The 20717-nt window shown below is 41.7% G+C and overlaps 1 protein-coding gene across 1 annotated transcript in view; it reads left to right on the forward strand.

Moving 5' to 3' along the window:
• The window catches only part of vps37d (VPS37D subunit of ESCRT-I), a 48449-nt gene that overhangs the window by 1141 nt on the left and 26591 nt on the right, over positions 1-20717 (forward strand). The window contains exon 2 of the mRNA XM_034098436.1: positions 12620-12791. Coding sequence (XP_033954327.1) covers positions 12620-12791 — 172 coding nt within the window. The remainder of the gene's footprint in view (positions 1-12619; positions 12792-20717) is intronic.

The following is a 20717-nucleotide window of genomic DNA, read 5'->3' on the forward strand; positions in this document are numbered from 1 at the left end:
GAGTTATTAGTACTTACTACTGAATTCGGCTCTACTTTTTTTTTTTTTTTAAAGAAATATATCTTTTAATAGAAATTCAACTTTTACAACTGGTCGCCCACAGTCCTTTTCCCTCGAAAGATACATACAAGACAGAGGTAATTCTGTAGTTCTGATTTAAAGTGTACTTCGACTTCATAAAATAGACTATTGATGTGTTGGATTAAAGCCGAATTAAGCAGTTGCTTCATGACAATAAAGAAAACCTAAATACTTTTTCTTTCACGAGTGTAGCTAAAAGTATAAACATGTGAAATAAAAAAAACCCATCTTTTTAAAGGGGTTTCCACGTGTCTTGCTGTCCATGTCAAGAGGCACGTTCCTCTGTCCATGATGACCTTCCTGAAGTGAAGTCATACTAAATACCTCTCTCTGCCACACACACACACACACACACACACACACACACACACACACACACACACACACACACACACACACACACACACACACACACACACACACCACACACACACACACACACACACACACACACACACACACACACACACACACACACACACACACACACACACACACACACACACACACACACACACACACACACACACAATGTATACATCACTTCAGGGGACATTACATTGACTTACATGCATTTCCTGGAGACTTATCCTAACCTTAACCAACACATGCCTAATCCTAATCCTAAACCTAATGATTCCCCTCATGGGGACCTCCAATTTGTCCCCATAAGGGAAGCCAGTCCCCACACGTGACTATGTAAACAGATGTAGGTCCCCACAAGTATAGTAATGCTAGACCACACACACACACACACACTTTATGCCGAATTCCTCTTAAAAATCTGGAAATTAAGTGTTTGTCATTCGTTAGAGGGCAGACTTGCACTTAATGTAAATGATGACATAAGAACATACAAGAGTTTATACTCTATATACGGCGCACACACACACAGTCTCTATGCCGAACTACTCTTAATAAATAAATATCGTTGTTTCACTGGCAGTCACACACACACACACACACACACACACACACACACACACACACACACACACACACACACACACACACACACACACACACACACACACACACACACACACACACACACACACACACACACACACACACACACACACACACACACACACACACACACACACACACACACACAGATACAAGGTGTAACAATGGTTCTCAAACTTTCCTATGGGCCCCATTTTGATTATGTTTGCCTTGGAGGGGGTGCTCAAACAGAAAAGAGTCTCGGCAAGGATTCAACATGCTTTAGAAATGCATGTCTTTCACAGCTATGGGTGGATTAATGACAACAATGCATGCAGTCAAACATAACCTGGGAGGTGTTGTCATTGCATACATGTTCTCAGTGGGATTGTGCGAGTGGGAGATTATGGGTGTTGCTGTCATGCAACATCGACAGCTTATCAGGAGCTGAATTATCCTGATGGAAAGGAAAAGGAAAAATAGTCCTGTGAGTCCTCCTAATATCCAAATATTGTCCAAAAAGATGAAGATCTTGGATCAAAAATGCCAGAAAAACGGTTAAAAAAGGGGAATTTATTAAATGTTTTGCCAACAACCACAACATTGACACATTTTCAAATTGGATAAAACAGCATTACTAACAGACAAGTGACCAGTACATCGATTACAATGTCGGATTTTTTTGGGTTTGAACGTCGTTTAAATACATTTAAAATGCATAACACAGGCCTCGTAACTCTTAGGCAAGGCAAGTTTATTTATATAGCACCTTTCAGCACCAGGCAATTCAAGGTGCTTTACAAAAATGAAAGACATTCAGATAAAGGCATTTAAAAACAGTAAAAGAAACATTAAAAGAAAAACAAAAAATGAAAGACATTAAGCACATGGCATTTAAAATCAGTCATTAAAAAGAAAAGCTAATAAAATAAACATTGAAAGATAAAAGTTACAGTGCAGTCTAAGATATGAATAGTTCAATTCTTTCGGTTCTTGATTTTTAATTTATTCACAGAACCTCCCTTTGGAAATCTGAACAATATCCCGATTGTTAATTTAGACTGATTGTTTTCACCATGTTATGCTCGCATGACATCCACAATCGGACCCTCAGGAGGGTGTACTAGCCCCCTACTCTGCTCTGCGTTCCATAACAAAGTCTTTAAGTGTTACCTGAACACCCCGTGTTAACAAAACACTATTTTTCACCCGTCGGTGCTGTGATACTTGTTCCTCAGTACAAATCACCCAATTCTTAGACTTTTTAATGCAGTTAACATACCATTTTTAAGACGCCAAAAGCTGAATGTCTTGTGACTTTTTTTGCGTAGGAAACAAAGGAAGGCATTTCTCATTGGCCTTGTTCTCTGAATCATCCAGTATGTCTCCGACTGTCCATAATAAATGGACCAGGGTAAAAAACACCGAATGACACAATTTCACGTCCAGAAACATTCCTTCAAGTTCTCAGATTCTCGGTTAATTTGCTTAGCATGTTTCTCTGATAACTTAAGATCCAGACGTCTGATGGCTTGAATCCATCATCCGGTTACAATATAGCCAAAAAAGATCAAGATATAAAAAGGTGTATCATCAAAAGGGTTCAGAAATGTGATTTTAAAAAGTCGCTACATTGCTGAGGAAACAAAGAAAGGCATTGCTCATTGGCCTTGTTCTTGGCAACCAGGCGGTGACATTTGAAACCTGGCTCTGAGAATGAATTGAAATGATGGAGCCGCAGTGGTTGGATATCACCAAGAGGTCATACAATACCCCCCGGAAAAAAAACCTCCAGGGATCAGAGCGCTTCGGGCTTCGGGGAGTTTGGGCAACTAAATCCAGACCTCCATTTGTCCGTCATGAACTAATTCCACAGATCCTTTGTTTGTGCAGAGGACCTTTTATCCTGAGGGTAGTCCGTCTCCTAGTCTCCTCTACTGTACATAACATATATTAAAACGTGTACTATGTCATCACGGCTGGCTGGTTTCACATCTCGTCTCCATACGAGCTCTTGGAAGCAGTTTACGCTTCATTAATCCTATGTTAATAATAATGATGAATGTTATGTAATCCAAATGAGTTTATCCATCCACGATGAGTCATAGTGCTGCCGAGCTGATGGCACATTCATATTCTCATTAATAACTTTCACGCTGAACAAGCTACACGTCATGTCATGATATTTCTCGTGCAATGATTTGAAACATCAAGAACACACCAAGAGAAGGAAGTCACTCTGAGAGTCACAACAGCAAACGGAGGTATACAAAGTCATCAAGAAGGGACAAACTCGTATTTCTTGTTTAGTCTTTGATCAGATAGCACAAGTTTGAATTAGCATTTGGAGACTATCTATTTGGGCAAAGTCCTATAACTGCTTGATTTTAGATAACATTTAAAGAAGATCAATTCCTCTCTTGTATTGATCTGTTAAATGTAACTAGCAACCAGTTAGCTCAGCTTAAAAACTGCATACAGGAGAAAACTAGCCTTTCTCTGTCTGAGGACAATCAATCCACCCCTAGCACCTCTAAAAACAACATTATATAAAAAGCAAAATTCAACTTGTATTCAATATTTTTACCTCTGGTTTGGTCTCCACCCTCGCGTCAGAAAACATCTGACTCTAAGCTGCTTAATGCTCAACAAGAGGCGCGTTCACACAAAGGTTAATCAGAACTCTTTAGTTCTCATGAACTAAGTACAGATCGCGTTCACACCGGAATAAATCCCTGGGGGAGGATTAGGCAAATGAAGCCGCTGACGTCACTTCTTCTTCTGCTTTGGGCTTACTGGCAGGCCGCAAACCACTTCACGGCATATACTGCCACCCGGAGTCCCCGGCCGGAGGTCCCCGGAGTTGGGGAAGGCTTCAGTAGAAGCTGCTGGGAGTCCCAGCAGCTTCTACTGAAGCCTTCCGAGTAAATCGGCAGAACGCCGACACCTCCTCATCTCCACCGCTCCCATGTTTTATTTTGTGTTGCCCTAAGTGAGTCTCTCTGCGTTTCTGCGCTGGGCTAATGCTAATGCTAATAATGCTAATGCAAGGATAATAAAATGGCGGCTTCACAAAACTTTTTGGGAGTTTTACGGGGCGTGGTTTGCAATCCGCCCAGCCAATCAGGAATATAGCTCTTTTCTCACAAGAGAGCCGCTCGAAAGTCCCTGCTCTCTAGCAGGGACTTTCGAGGGGGTAAAAAGGTTCGCATGAACTAATTTTAGTACCGGCTCTTTTTGGTGTGAACGGAACAAAAGAGTTCTCATGAACCTTTGTGGGAAAAGTACTGCAGTGTGAATGCGCCTTATGTAGTTGCAAACAGAGTATTTATAGTTTGATGCTTAGCCGATAGAGCCAAGATGGTTAATCAGACCGAATCGAATGTCTTTATCAAACTATTGATCACAGCTGCTTTAAACTCCCAAATGGAGCAAAGACAGACATCAAGCTGGTCCTTCTTTTCTCTCAGTAAATGTATAATTCTCTTTCATGGTAAACACTTTTGTCACACGTCAACTTCTCCTCAGACTGAATGTTTAAAAGGCTTTCTGGTTCTGCAGGAGCCTCATTAAGCTCGGGCCTCATTTAAGATGAAAGAAAAACACATATTTTACTGGATTTCATGCGGTCAGACTTGTTGAACCACATAAAACAACAGAGCGGCTGCTTCAATTCGTCCCCTGGTTTAAAACTAAGACACTTGAGTGCTCAGAGTGTCATTCGTCAGGGATAGTAAACACTGTCAGCTCGGCTTTACTGCCCGTGCATCACAACACAAAGAAGCCCTCCCTGCAGACTGCAGCATTTGTTGCACGGTATACGGGCGGTGGGCGAGCCAACGCAGGAAACAGGGCGCCCATTCATCGTCAACGGCAGATCTGTTTGACTTGAGGCAGTGGTGTGAAGTCACTAAGTGCATTTACTCAAGTACAGTAATTAAGTACCATTTTGAGACTTGTATTTCAGGTTTTTGCTACTTTGTGCTTCTACCCGACGACAGTTCAGAGGTACGTCATGTACTTTCCCTCCACTACATTTACCTTTAGTTACTCTACAGATCTGGATGAATGATGTGAAATCTAACCAAGTGTTGAATCAGACTTTAGTTCCACCTGGAGTAAATCCACCAGCTACCCTGCAGTCTACAAAGTACTCCAGACTAGCTGCACCTTCACCAGCTTTGAGAACACTTTCATGATCAATCTTTATAAAACATATCATATATATTATTCTGAAATGGACCAATCTGCACAACGACTACTTTCACTATATTTTGATGAGAATACTTTTATACTTTCACTTGAGGAACATTTTGAATGCAGGACTTTTACTGTAACAGAGTATTCCTACACTCTGGTACTTCTACTTTTACTCAAGAACAAGATCTGAGTACTTCTACTTTTACTCAAGTACAAGATCTGAATACTTCTACTTTTACTCAAGAACAAGACCCGAGTACTTCTACTTTTACTCAAGTACAAGATCTGAGTACTTCTACTTTTACTCAAGTACAAGATCTGAGTACTTCTACTTTTACTCAAGTACAAGATCTGAGTACTTCTACTTTAATGTTAAATGTTTTATGTGAGGGACTGCAGATGGAAAGTAGTTCAAAGCTAAATCCGGCATATTTACACTTGGTACATTTATTGTTTTAAGTGTTCATTCATGTGCAATGTCCCTACCAAATAAACGATTAAAATAAAATACTCAAGTACAAGATCTGATTTCTCCTTTTACTTAAGTACAAGATCTTTGTACTTCTACTTTTACTCGAGCACAATATCTCAGCACTTCTGCTTTTCCTTTAATACAAGATCTGAGTCCTTCTACTTTTACTCAAATACAAGATCTTTGTACTTCTACTTTTACTCGAGCACAATATCTTTGTACTTCTACTTTTACTCAAGCACAATATCTGAGTACTTTAACTTTAGTACAAGATCTGAGACCTTCTTCCACCTCTGACTACGGGGCACATTCTGCACATTCCTCTGAACTTGCGACTGGTCTATCCTTTTGACGACCCGTTAAATGTGAGACAGATGTATCGTACAACACTGGGCTCAATGGGATGCCCTCAGGCTCCAAATGAATGACTGCTGAAAGAGAGCAATTGAGCAAAGAAAAGTATCCGGCTGGGAATGCTGCGACTTGGTGGGGTAGTGAGAGAGGATTCACAGTTTGGCAGCTCACAATGTGTCTTTGTGTCGGCGTTTGAAACACCAACTGTTTCTTCACAGCGATGCCGTGACGGCATTGTTCAGCGAGAGATGATGGGAGTGGCATTCGTTTTAATAATGTATAGCTTTCTTATGGTCTAGAGACAGCGATTACTGCGTCATATATATATAGTATACACAGACCACCAGCTCTCAATCCCCCAGCAGCATAGCGAAGCCGTAAAACAAAACCCGAATTGGGACCTTTACAGAGAAAGTACTTCTAGGGTTTTAAGTTTTAATGAATGAAATACTAGTCGAAGTGTCAGTGGAAATCCATGACATAGAAAAGGCTTGTATTTCACTGGATCCTTTTCATGAAAGTATCACTACATCAATTATAGATGGGACAATGTAGGATTCCATCTTGGATCTGGGTAGAAGACACTCACAATAAGTTGTTTATATGGGTGTTCCATATTATCAAAGCTGCCGTGCTTGCTGGAAAATACAGTCTGATTTGAAAGAATACAGGAATTATCATAGTTATAATTATCTTAATCGTAAGAAAGAACCAACACTCACAATGTTGCTTTTTTCAACGTATTTATTCATCCTTTATTTGAGATAAGATTATTCAGGACAAATCGTGACATGACATTTTCACAGGCCTAATACTAAAAAACCTCTTTTTAAAATGACCGTTGCTGCATTTTCAAGCCTACTTAAAACATGAAAAGTACCTTATCAAGAAGAGACAAAGTACTCGTTGACCCCAGTCACTGATATACTTGTTTATCTAAGTGTTGACATTTTGAAAAATCACTTTACAATCCATAAAACCAGCACACTTTTAAGGCTCAAACACAAATGCTCACGGGGTTTTGTTCCAACATGCTTTGACTTTGATTCAAATTGATATTTATAAGACACTAATAATTCCGTTTTCTAGCGTGTCCTACTTCAAAGGGATGAACAGTTGATATCAGGGAAGAGCTGTCAGTTTCTTACGATTGATGTGGTTTGTATCCCTTACAGATCATTACTTTCATAACAGAAAGGGACAGGTTTGTTGGGGAGATGCTGCCAAAAGAACTTGTGTTCACTTGTTTCTGTTTCCTACTTCAGATCTTTTGTCTTTTTGTCTGTCTGCGCTCTTCGGAAGTCAAAGTCTAGTTTGACTCCTAATAACAGTGGCTTAAAGGTCCCTATCATACTGTTTCTCATCAATATATCCCAGGTCTCAGATATATACAGAGTCTCTGATTGGCTGAAACACCAAACGGATCATGGCAGCATTACCCATAATCCCCTCTGTTTCAGCCCTGTTTCCAAAGTGCTGATTCTCTGTCTGTTACTTTAGATGAAGACAAGGAGCCCCTCCCCACGCCCCTCTGAGAGACATTTGGTTACAAAGAACTCAATGGTCCTCTAGGAGGAGATTCAGGTGATAAGGGGGGGTTACCTTGGTTGCTGATTGGCTAATGGCTACACAAGACAACACATCGTTATGACATCACAAAGTGGCCAAAATCTGATCAGCTCATTTTCAGACAGGTTTTTATAGAAATGGATCAAAAAGAGAGAGAATCTTTGTTCCTGAGACTTTCAGAGTCTCTTTCCACAGAGGGGACACATGTTGATGTAGAAGAGACATGAAGAAGAGGGGACACATGTTGATGTAGAAGAGACATGAAGAAGAGGGGACACATGTTGATGTAGAAGAGACGTGAAGAAGAGGGGACACGTGTTGATGTAAAGAGACATGAAGAAGAGGGGACACATGGTGATGTAGAAGAGACATGGAGAAGAGGGGACACATGTTGATGTAGAAGAGACATGAAGAAGAGGGGACACATGTTGATGTAGAAGAGACATGAAGAAGAGGGGACACATGTTGATGTAGAAGAGACGTGAAGAAGAGGGGACACGTGTTGATGTAGAAGAGACATGAAGAAGAGGGGACACGTGGTGATGTAGAAGAGACATGAAGAAGAGGGGACACATGTTGATGTAGAAGAGACATGAAGAAGCATTTATGTGACTAACACAGTTTATGACCTATTCTAAGGCAAGGTGGTCTGGGCTTTTCAAAGTCAAAGTGTAGTTTGACTATTGATGGTGACAGTGGGACGCAGCCCTGTGACTGTAAGGACATTAGTGTAATCCAATAGTGTTTAGGAAAAGAGACGTCCCACTGAGGGTCAATTTCCTCAATCTGTGTCACGTTGGTTTTGCTCTATTATCTCCAATGTGAGAGTTGAACAGTTGTATCGCACGATGTTCATTAAGGTATTTCAAACCAACTTTTCACCAATATTCTGGCACTAACATTGCATTTTTCAAAAGGACACATCAGAATTAAATAGTTTTTCTTTTTGTAGTGTCTCTACTTTAAAGAGTCCTCTCCTGCTGATGTCCAGGTGTATATCAGTATGTAGTGTCTCTACTTTAAAGAGTCCTCTCCTGCTGATGTTCAGGTGTATATCAGTATGTAGTGTCTCTACTTTAAAGAGTCCTCTCCTGCTGATGTTCAGGTGTATATCAGCATGTAGTGTCTCTACTTTAAAGAGTCCTCTCCTGCTGGTGTTCAGGTGTATATCAGCATGTAGTGTCTCTACTTTAAAGAGTCCTCTCCTGCTGATGTTCAGGTGTATATCAGCATGTAGTGTCTCTACTTTAAAGAGTCCTCTCCTGCTGGTGTTCAGGTGTATATCAGCATGTAGTGTCTCTACTTTAAAGAGTCCTCTCCTGCTGATGTGCAGGTGTATATCAGTATGTAGTGTCTCTACTTTAAAGAGTCCTCTCCTGCTGATGTTCAGGTGTATATCAGTATGTAGTGTCTCTACTTTAAAGAGTCCTCTCCTGCTGGTGTTCAGGTGTATATCAGCATGTAGTGTCTCTACTTTAAAGAGTCCTCTCCTGCTGATGTTCAGGTGTATATCAGTATGTAGTGTCTCTACTTTAAAGAGTCCTCTCCTGCTGATGTTCAGGTGTATATCAGTATGTAGTGTCTCTACTTTAAAGAGTCCTCTCCTGCTGATGTTCAGGTGTATATCAGTATGTAGTGTCTCTACTTTAAAGAGTCCTCTCCTGCTGATGTTCAGGTGTATATCAGTATGTAGTGTCTCTACTTTAAAGAGTCCTCTCATGCTGATGTTCAGGTGTATATCAGTATGTAGTGTCTCTACTTTAAAGAGTCCTCAATGTGAGAAAAAGTTTTTAGAGAGTACTTGTCCATGGACAAGTGAGTTTGGCAATTTACTTGTCCGAATACATTTTTCACTTGTCCAGAATTGACAAAAATTGGGGCCACTGGAATCTTCTTCTTCGTCATCGTATTTTTTACATTTTCCCACGGTTTATACGACACCGCTAACGTAAGTGAGCGGTAAGATTTTACTGCATCACACATAGGGTTGGGTATCGTTTGGATTTGAACAATTCCGGTTCTGCTTTTCGATTCTGGTTATTTTCGGTTCTCGGTTCCGATTCTTGGAGAGGGTAAATCAGTCCCATGACAAACTGGGAGAAAAATATATTTATGAAAACATTAAGTCAAATCTGTATTCCTATTTATAAATCACTTCATACTGTTGAATTTCTTACGGTTATTGAATACAATTATATAAAAATAATCTCTGCATTGTTTAGTTAGTTCTAAGTGGTGCAGTTTGAGAATGTACAAAGACTCCAGCTCATTCAAAACTCTGCAGCTAGACTACTTACGAATACCAAAAGGAGGGAACACGTTAGTCCTGTCTTAGCTACTCTACACTGGCTTCCTGTAACTTCTAGAATTGATTTGAAGGTGCTTCTCCTCACATACAAAGCTCTAAATGGACAAGGACCCAGCTACATGGCTGACTCTCTAATGAACTACACACCTGCGATCATCAGATGCAGGTCTATTAGAGGTCACCAGAAAGAGTCATAAGAAGATCGGTGATGCAGCCTTTGTAAACTACGCCCCACAACTGTGGAACATGTTACCCAACAATATTAGGGAAGCCAATACATTAGGCATTTTTAAATCTCTTTACCAAAGCATTTTACTGATTTTACACTATTATACTGCACTATTCTCTGTGATTGACATTGCACTATTTCTCTATGTTTTATTCCCCATGTTTTTATTTTTAATTATTTTATCCCACTTTATGCTTTGCTCTTGCTGCTTGTTTTACACAGATGTTATGTCTTATTTTTTACTGATGTAAAGCACTTTGAACTGCAATCCCCTGTATGAAAGGTGCTATACAAATAAAGTTATTATTATTATTATTATTATTATTATTATATTTATAGCCTATAGGCCTAGCGCTTTTCTACAACTCAAAGACACTTGCACGCTTACACATGTCCTGCAATACACATGCTGCAGCTGCCCAGCTACTCACTGTTTGTAAAAGTTAATAAATAGCATTTCAATAATGTACTTTCTATACCCTGCTTCATAAACAATACTGACATCCCTGTGCTCCTCGGAGCCTGGGGGTCCGGGGATGTGAGGACAGCGCGAGGACACAGACAGGGAGGCTGCTTCACTTCATAAAGGAAATGGTGGTCAATATTAACAACACAGGAGCTAAAACGCTTAATAACCTTCATTACGTGTTAGAGAGAGAACATAAGACAGTTTGACAAAGATGAGGCTGTTAAACGGGCAGCGGATCCGCTGTGTGTAGAGAGAGAGAGAGAGACGCTGAGCTGCACCGTGCAGCGATCAGCTGATACGGAGCATCGAGAGAGAGAGCTGCAGTCCGCGGGGCTCGGCCTCCTGTCCTCACAACTCTTATTAATCCCGGTACCGGACAATTGTTATTTGTTCCTACTCGGAACCGAGTTTTGCTTCAAAACCCTGCCACTGTGCTACACTTCCCGCCCCGCCCCCGCCTAAAAATTCCTAAACGAACAATGGCGGACACGGACAATTTGCGAATGAGTTCTGCCTTTTGTAAACTGAATGTATCAATAATTTGTCAATAAATCGGGGCGAAAAACGTCACTTGTCCGCCGGACAAGTCAATTGAAAGATCTACTTGTCCGATATTGTAAATAACACGTCCCGGACGGTGGGACGTGTACTTTTTCGCACACTGGTCCTCTCCTGCTGGTGTTCAGGTGTATATCAGTATGTAGTGTCTCTACTTTAAAGAGTCCTCTCCTGCTGATGTGCAGGTGTATATCAGTATGTAGTGTCTCTACTTTAAAGAGTCCTCTCCTGCTGATGTTCAGGTGTATATCAGTATGCAGTGTCTCTACTTTAAAGAGTCCTCTCCTGCTGATGATCAGGTGTGTATCAGTATGTAGTGTCTCTACTTTAAAGAGTCCTCTCCTGCTGATGATCAGGTGTGTATCAGTATGTAGTGTCTCTACTTTAAAGAGTCCTCTCCTGCTGATGATCAGGTGTGTATCAGTATGTAGTGTCTCCACTGTCTCCATGCTTTAATGTTCAAAAAGCTCTTCATTTTTCTCGTACTGCAGCACCCTCTGTCTGAAACCAGAGCCCAGTCTGCTCTGATGGTTAGCTCTGTTGTGATTGGTCAACCGCTCATAGATGTCCCGCCACTTAGCCTATCACTTACCATGTGTTGGAGCGCTAGCCAATAGGAGAGCGAGTGTTCCATAGTGATGTCAATATGAAGTAAACAAAGGAGTCCAACGGTGTTTCAGGCAGGGGGGATTTTAGCCTTTGCAGACCATTTACATGCACACAAACCTACATAACACACGACAGCATCACACAATAAATAGTCTTTGTCTACAACAGTGATTAAACACTTACTTTATCAGAAACACACAGAATGTCAGTCCAGTGATTTCCTTCATTCAGAGTGTTTGGACTCATGCAGCTGCAGTGGCTCCATCGCTGGGATTACCCTTCAGCTATTCACTGCAGCAGAACTTTCCTGTAACATTCAGGGTCCCTCTCCTGCAGGATGTCCCTCTGGGCCTCCACATCACCACAAACAGGAAGAGGGTGTCTATAAGAAGACAGGAAGAAGTTTCCATCACAACTTCCCAAACAACAATATGACTTTATTATGGGGATAGCAAACTGTTAGATCAAGACATAAGAAAAACAACAATGGAGATAGCAGTAAAAATAGCAAACGAGACGAGACGGGAAATGTGATTTCCGTGCTGTGTCTATCTAAAAAAAAGTGCAATATCTCCTCTTAAAACACAGTACATTACATTCTGTAGAAAAGTCAACAAATTCTGCTTTAAAACATTTTTATTGACAGAAAATTACATTTAGAACGAGGCTAATAAAAGTGAGAAAAGTGTCTTGTCCCCTTCAAAATAAAAGTCTCTCTCTCTCTGATCTATGCCCACATGATTTGATGATTAATTAAAGGCGACACACAGCTGTCCCACATGCCCGAAAGGCCGATCCACTGACTTTGTGCTTCTGTTTTAGTTTCAGGATCTGCAGGTGGACCGAGAGATGCTGCTGTCGACCAATCGGAACGTGGCGGAGGAGAGTCTCGCCCGGCAACCGCAACTTAATAACGGCAAACTCCAACTGGCGGAGAAATACCGGGAACTGTCCAACCTGGCAACCACATGCTGGGAAAAACAGAGTCAGCTCGGTGAGTTTGAGAAAGTGGACGAGGGGGAGGGAGGGGGGTTGATGTTTCTGGTTTCATACGAGGAGTGTGTTCAAGGTCACTGGTAAATATGGCCTTTCTAAGTGGAAGTGAAGCACTGGAAAGCTGCCATTTTTCAGACAATATCACCCTTTTTCTGACTATTGTTGTCGTCCTTTTTTACTTAAAAGACCACAGAGCTCTCTTAAGGTTTCATGTGGACTTCAGTGACAACAAACCAAAAGAGAAACTGGAGAAAAATGTTGCATCCTTACCACTTAAAGCTAATTACCCAGAATGTCCCACAGTTACCTTTTTATAATTGCAGCTACATAGAGACTGCACTGAACGCTTTGGGACGCCAAGAGAGGAATCAGTTTTGACACGCTTTAACATTTCACACCGGAGCATTTCTTACCATACGACCTTTATCAGACTATTGTTGTCCCTATTTACTCAAAAGCCCACTGAGCTCTCTACGGTTTAATGTAGACTTCAGTAAAAAGAATAAAACGAAAGAACAGTTTGCATCCTAGGCTCTTAAAGCTAATTACACAGTCTCCCACCGCACACATGTACAGTGTTCACGGCACGCCTTGGGAAATGTAATCAGTTTTGACGCGCTGTGACACTCCTCGCTGGTGCGGAGAATAAGGGACGTTTCACACCAGAGAACAGAGAAGCTTCAGAGCGCCAGTGAGACGACGAGCCTTCAACCGCTCAGCGAAAAAAAGCCTCGGCATGACTGGAGTTTCTGGTCATGGGAACGAAATGGAGCATATCAAATGCCAGCGGGAAGCTTGCTGCAGTTGTCAAGGAATTTGCGGGGTGAAAGGGCTCTTGTCTTTGTTTGGGGCGAGTCATGCTTTTTGACGGAAAGGCTATAGACCAGAGGATGTCTCCTTAAGCCTCGCTTCATATATTTAAGCCTCATGGTGCGAGCTTTTGAGAACAATTCGTCCCAGGGTGCAGAGCCGAGCCAAGAGCAAGTGATAACATCAAATCCTGCTGCATTAATTTACAGAGTTAATGACAACTGTTAATTATATACAGAGTTGGGAGAGTTACTTTAAAAATGTAGTCTTTTACAATTACCTAATCTGAGTATCCCAATATAAAAGTAACCTAATTACTTCCCATTCCTTTTGACTTACAAGATATTTAGGATAAAAACTGATTGTATTTATAGGTATACAAGATGGCGCCGCGGACGTAAACAACAACGTGACGTCGGAGCTCTGTAAAAACCAAGCTGTCTCTGCCGTCTGACGCTCTATTTGACACGGTTTTCATATTTTTGGAGTAATTATACACAAATATTGTTTTCTGGCATCACTTAAAGGGGACCTATCATGCAAAATGCACTTTTTGATGTCTTTTATACATAAAGATGTGTCCCCGGTGTGTCGGGGAACTCACGCAGCGTCAGAAAATAAAACCCTCTCTCTTTTCCTCCGTACCCAAATCTCTAAAAACGGGGAACAACGGAGCTGATCCAGATTGGCGTCCGATATGACGTAACATCTGAAATGTGGACCCACGGCCCAATCAGAAACGTTGCCGTCAGAAACAATGCCCGACTGTTTTGGACGTAATATGGTCGGTGTTTACATTAGCATCGCTAACACTCAGAGCTAACCTGTGCTGGAGAGCATGTGTGTGAAGAAGCAGGAAGTGAAAAAGCCTTTGAGCTCCAGACTGTTTCAGATCCTTGATGATCCATGATATGGCGTTTCATCACGGCAGCATTTAGTTTAGACGGTAGCTGCCGGGTCCCGCATGAGCTCAGACCCCTCCTCTTTTTTTAAGCAATTTTTTTAAAGCTTTATCCCCGAATCAGCACTTTTGAAACAGGAAGTGAAACAGAGGGATATGAGGCATGGCTAGAATGGCTGATCTGTTTGGTATTTTGAGCAAAACACTTCAGACATGTTTTGTATATATCTGAGACCTATGCTATTGCCTAAAAATAGCATGATGGGTCCACTTTAAACATTTTACGGGGAACATCTGCATTTTGGTATGAGGGCAGCAGCCTATGCACCAACACTGAAACACATGTGCACAGACTACAGTTTGAGAGAAAGCAGAAATCTGAGCTGACAGAAAATGCTCCGTTTTTGTTTAGCGCACACAGTTAAGCTCACACACACCACTTTATGGACATAGAGGTTCACCTGCTGAATTTAAAAACGGAACAAATGAAGCAAAGAAAGTGAAAAGCATGAAGCAGATTCTGGCGTTTAGATTCACACGTAAAGTATTATCGTACAGAGAAGAGAGAACATCTGATCCTTTTACAACAAACACCAGACGTTGTTACTAACATTGTAATCCTGCTAGTAATCCACACATTGAGAAGGTAATCAGATTTGTTAATGTAACTGTAAGTTTTCTTCGTATCCTGATAATCCCGTTACATGTAATCCTTTACTCCCAAAGCCTGTTTATTCATTTGAGTGTTTAGCTTTTGTGGAGCGAGCCCAGTTTGTGGTTTAATGAAGAGATGTTGTGCTGCACAGCCTCAGCTGCCGGCCAGTGATGGAAGTGAGGAGGAATGTGAAACTTCCTCTCTCTGTGTGTGTGTGTGTGTGTGTGTGTGTGTGTGTGTGTGTGTGTGTGTGTGTGTGTGTGTGTGTGTGTGTGTGTGTGTGTGTGTGTGTGTGTGTGTGTGTGTGTGTGTGTGTGTGTGTGTGTGTGTGTGTGTGTGTGTGTGTGTGTGTGTGTGTGTGTGTGTGTGTGTGTGTGTGTGTGTGTGTGTGTGTGTGTGTGTGTGTGTGTGTGTGTGTGTGTGTGTGTGTGTGTGTGTGTGTGTGTGTGTGTGTGTGTTGTGTGTGTGTGTGTGTGTGTGTGTGTGTGTGTGTGTGTGTGTGTGTGTGTGTGTGTGTGTGTGTGTGTGTGTGTGTGTGTGTGTGTGTGTGTGTGTGTGTGTGTGTGTGTGTGTGTGTGTGTGTGTGTGTGTGTGACCCTCCTCCCCAGCAAAGCAGGATGGGAGGGGGGTCTGAGCTTCCTCTGCAAAACATCTGATTCTTATTTGCTGCAACAAGGGAGGATAGGAAGGAAGGAAGGATGAAGGAGTTATCAGAGCCTTGTGTTGGAGTGGACCGAGGAGGACAGCTGTATTGTTTAATAGATCTGGAGAAACCTGGCAGAGTGCTTCGTTCCCCAGGTGGAGTTTAGACCTTGAGTGTTTCATAACCTCCAGACCGTTTCTCACACGTACTTTTGGCATCTATGTCCCTCTGCTAGCCTAGATGCTAATCTCCAGCGCTGACTTTGTTTTAAAAAGCTGAGATAAAAGATAAACACACAAAGGTGAGCCTGTTCTTTCCAAGCAGCCCGTGCTTTCCACCTAGAATCTAAACATCTGAACAAAAGAGAAATGTGCTGTCAAGTTTGTTTTCAGTGACATTTCTTTAAGTTGGAGGCCCATGGCGGTTCGTCAAACCTCGTTTGAAAAACCTCTTTCACTGGATCTTATTTTTGGCTGGATTTGTGCTCTGACTCTCGTTCAAATCTTTTTTATTGGTTAAAATTGATGTTGACATCTTAGAGTTTCAGTTTTCCCTCAATAAGTCAAAATGGATGGAAAATGTATGAACGATTACTTATTTAGGAGGCCAAGAAGCACAAAATCGTATTATTAATAGCTCAAATCAGCGTACGGATCACCAACATCACTTTATTCTCGCTGAGGAAATGATTCAAACTTAAACTATTTCCATTTGCTATGAATAAATAACTTAGACACTCGATCTTTGCAGAAAATCTCATCTAACCCTCCTTCATCTTTGACATTGCTAATAGTTCATCTGCACTGATCTTTTTAATCTCCCTTTTAAACGTTTAATGTTTTAAAATGCAATGTTTAATGGAGAAAACATGTCTTGTGCTTAAAATCCCTTTCCGATCGTTTCCATATTCAAACAAGAGCAACGTGTGTTTCTTAACAGTGTGTTTCTTAACCGTGAAAAACTTTAAATAATTGACATGCTGTTACGCTTAAAGCCTTTTAGTTAAGTATTGCAAGAGAAGATATTGAAGAGAAAAGCAAGCTTGTCAGTAAATAATGAAAGATTTTAACATGGTGTGAACTTTTTTAAAAGAAGAAATTGCACACTTTGAGACACGCACTTAAAAAAGCAATGCTATGAATGTCTTGAGGTCTTTATTTGTTATATTTGTGATGGATAATAGGTCAAATGTTGACATAATCAGAGCAAAGGGAGATATTTTCAGCACAGCCACTCAGTGCTATTTAAAACATCACAGACCGTGTCAGTTCTGGCGTAGAATCAAAGAGCTAGCTTTTTTCACAGATCTCCTTAGCCGCTTTCACACCAAGTACTTTTCCGTACTTAGTGTCCAGCACTTAGTACCCCCATTACATGGAACTAGAGCAGATCGCGTTCACACCGGAATAAGTCCTTGAGGGAAGATTACCCAAATTAAGCCGCTGACGTTACTTCTTATTCTTCTGCTTTGGGTTTACTGGCAGGCCGCAAACAACTTCACGCGTATACTGCCACCCGAAGTCCCCGACCGGAAGTCCCCGGAGTTGGGGACTGGCTTCAGTAGAAGCTGCTGGGAGTCCCAGCAGCTTCTACTGAAGCCTTCCGAGTAAATCGCCAGAACGCCGACACCTCCTCATCTCCACCGCTCCCATGTTTTCTTTTGTGTTGCCATAAGTTAGTCTCTCTGCGTTGGTGCGCGGGGCTAATGCTAATAATGCTAATGCCAGAAAATAAAATGGCGGATTCACAAAACTTTTCAGAGTTTTACGGGCCGTTGTTTGCAATTCGCCCAGCCAATCAGAAATTGGTCCTTTTTTTCCCCCAGGAAAGTTCCACCTCTCTCGCGGGGACTAAAAGTTCTCGTGAACTAAGTTCTCTTTTTGGTGGGAACGCAAAATCCCAGAAAAAGTACTCCGGTGTGAAAGCGCCTCATTTATAAATGGCTTACTGTACCATTATTTCAGGTGACCGCAGCTTCAGCGGACCGTAACGCACTGAAGCCAAAATATATCCACTAACTGCTGTTTGGTTTTAGTCACGCATATGTTCACGTCTCCGTGGCTCAATTCGTATTCCTTTGGGGCCACTTTTCCTGCACATTAAACATGAAAAGGAGGCATGCATTTGTAACTTAAACAGCATTTGTCAGCACAACAGCCTTGTGTTTGGCTTCTGGCATCAATTAAGTGGGACTATTGTTGGTAAATTGTGCCGGATCATTTGACGCCAAATGTTTTCAGATGTTTGAGTTAGGGCTGCAAGAAAAAAAATGAACTATCTGCTTTTTTATTGACTGACTTTGCTAATTCTGTTTTGGGATATTCATACAGACATCTCTAAGCTGGTTGACGAATCACAACAGAGCCGGCCAGCTAACCAATCAGAGTAGACTGAAAAGAGGTGCTGCAGCACAGGCAGTATGAGAAAAATAAAGGGCTTTTTGAACATTAAAGAATGGAGACATGTCCCAGTAGAGACACTACATACTGATATACACCTGAACATCAGCAGGAGAGGACTCTTTAAAGTAGAGACACTACATACTGATTTACACCTGAACATCAGCAGGAGAGGACTCTTTAAAGTAGAGACACTACATACTGATATACACCTGAACATCAGCAGGAAAGGACTCTTTAAAGTAGAGACACTACATACTGATATACACCTGAACATCAGCAGGAGAGGACTCTTTAAAGTAGAGACACTACATACTGATTTACACCTGAACATCAGCAGGAGAGGACTCTTTAAAGTAGAGACACTAAATACTGATATACACCTGAAAATGAACACCCTTAAGGTCTGTAGAAAACCATTTGCCGGTCTGGACTTCTCTAGGTCCAAAGATTACCATATGTTTCCTTTAAAAAAATATTGCATTCACTACAATTTGGATATGGTCTGATTTTTTTCCATTACAATTATTCTGATATCCATTTTCCAGACAATGTTTGGCAGTAAAATAGCATGAAATTACAAAATAATATATATAATATCAAATTGTACTTTAACCCTCCCACCAGAGAGTAAATCCTGCACACACCCACTAGTTCAGAACAAATACAGGTCATCCTCTGAACATCCGATCCAACTGCTCGACTGCTCTTGTTTGATCTTATTAAAATATTTCACATATTGGGTGCGGTCATCAAAGTGGGATTATGGGCTTGTTTGTTGCCACCATAACAAAACCCAGTGAATGTGAAGGCCTTTGTGTTAACTTCCTGTGGGAGCCCAGCTGACTGAAGCGCACATGCTGTCTAGCAAGCTACGTTTTTTGTTTGGGACTTTCCATTTAAAGAATTGAATAAAACATTACACTCACTCATGGGTTTTTAAGGATGTAAGAGATCTAAATGTTTCTGCGTGTCTCTCCACTTTGAGTTGTAGGTTTCTTTTAGATATTTATGAGGTGTTTCAGTCAGGTCGGATTCACTTTTACAGTCAGTAGGAGTTGGTGAAGCTGTCAAGCAAAGTGTGGGCTAAAGTTTCTGTCTACTACATCAAAACCTCTGGGGGTTTGATACCCAGTAGAAGACTTTAGGGGTGTGTTAAAACAAAATCCATTGTGTGTGCAGGGGAAGCCTAAGAGGGTTGTTTTCTAAAAGCTGTATGATTTGAGGAAAATAGCTAACATCTGTGATTTATAGTATTAAATGAGACTCCTAAAACACAGAAATAAGTCAGCATTATACCATTTCCAGTAAACTGGCTGGAGGACAACGGGTTTTCTGAATGTATTCTTGGTCTTTATAGCTTCAAATAAGGTCTGTGGTTAACACAAGCTGAACACATTTTTGTTCTACCACATCAAATGTCAGTAAATACCCCACTGGTGGGTTAAAAAACGGCGGTCGCTAACAAGTCTCTAAATGAAACGACTAAACGGCATTACACTGAACATTCGCTGCCTTTAGCTTAGAGGTGATGACGTGAAGTCATGTGACCGTGCTGTAGTTCCTTTATAGCCCAACATTAGCCACCTTTAGCTTAGCGGTGGTGACGTGAAGTCATGTGACCGTGCTGTAGTTCCTTTATAGCCCAACATTAGCCTCCTTTAGCTTAGCGGTGATGACGTGAAGTCATGTGACCGTGCTGTAGTTCCTTTATAGCCCAACATTAGCTGCCTTTAGCTTAGCGGTGGTGACGCGAAGTCTTGTGACCGTGCTGTAGTTCCTTTATAGCCCAACATTAGCTGCCTTTAGCTTAGCGGTGGTGACGTGAAGTCATGTGACCGTGCTGTAGTTCCTTTATAGCCCAACATTAGCTGCCTTTAGCTTAGCGGTGGTGACGCGAAGTCTTGTGACCGTGCTGTAGTTCCTTTATAGCCCAACATTAGCCACCTTTAGCTTAGCGGTGGTGACGTGAAGTCATGTGACCGTGCTGTAGTTCCTTTATAGCCCAACATTAGCTGCCTTTAGCTTAGCGGTGGTGACGCGAAGTCTTGTGACCGTGCTGTAGTTCCTTTATAGCCCAACATTAGCCGCCTTTAGCTTAGCGGTGGTGACGTGAAGTCATGTGACCGTGCTGTAGTTCCTTTATAGCCCAACATTAGCCGCCTTTAGCTTAGCGGTGGTGACGTGAAGTCATGTGACCGTGCAGTAGTTCCTTTATAGCCCAACATTAGCCGCCTTTAGCTTAGCGGTGGTGATTTGGAAGTCATGTGACCGTGCTGTAGTTCCTTTACAGCCCAACATTAGCCGCCTTTAGCTTAGCGGTGGTGATTTGGAAGTCATGTGACCGTGCTGTAGTTCCTTTACAGCCCAACATTAGCCGCCTTTAGCTTAGCGGTGGTAACGTGAAGTCATGTGACCGTGCTGTAGTTCCTTTATAGCCCAACATTAGCCTCCTTTAGCTTAGCGGTGGTAACGTGAAGTCATGTAACTGTGCTGTAGTTCCTTTATAGCCCAAC

This window comes from Pseudochaenichthys georgianus, chromosome 14 (genome assembly GCF_902827115.2).
Source record: "Pseudochaenichthys georgianus chromosome 14, fPseGeo1.2, whole genome shotgun sequence".
In the NCBI taxonomy this organism is placed as follows: domain Eukaryota; kingdom Metazoa; phylum Chordata; class Actinopteri; order Perciformes; family Channichthyidae; genus Pseudochaenichthys; species Pseudochaenichthys georgianus.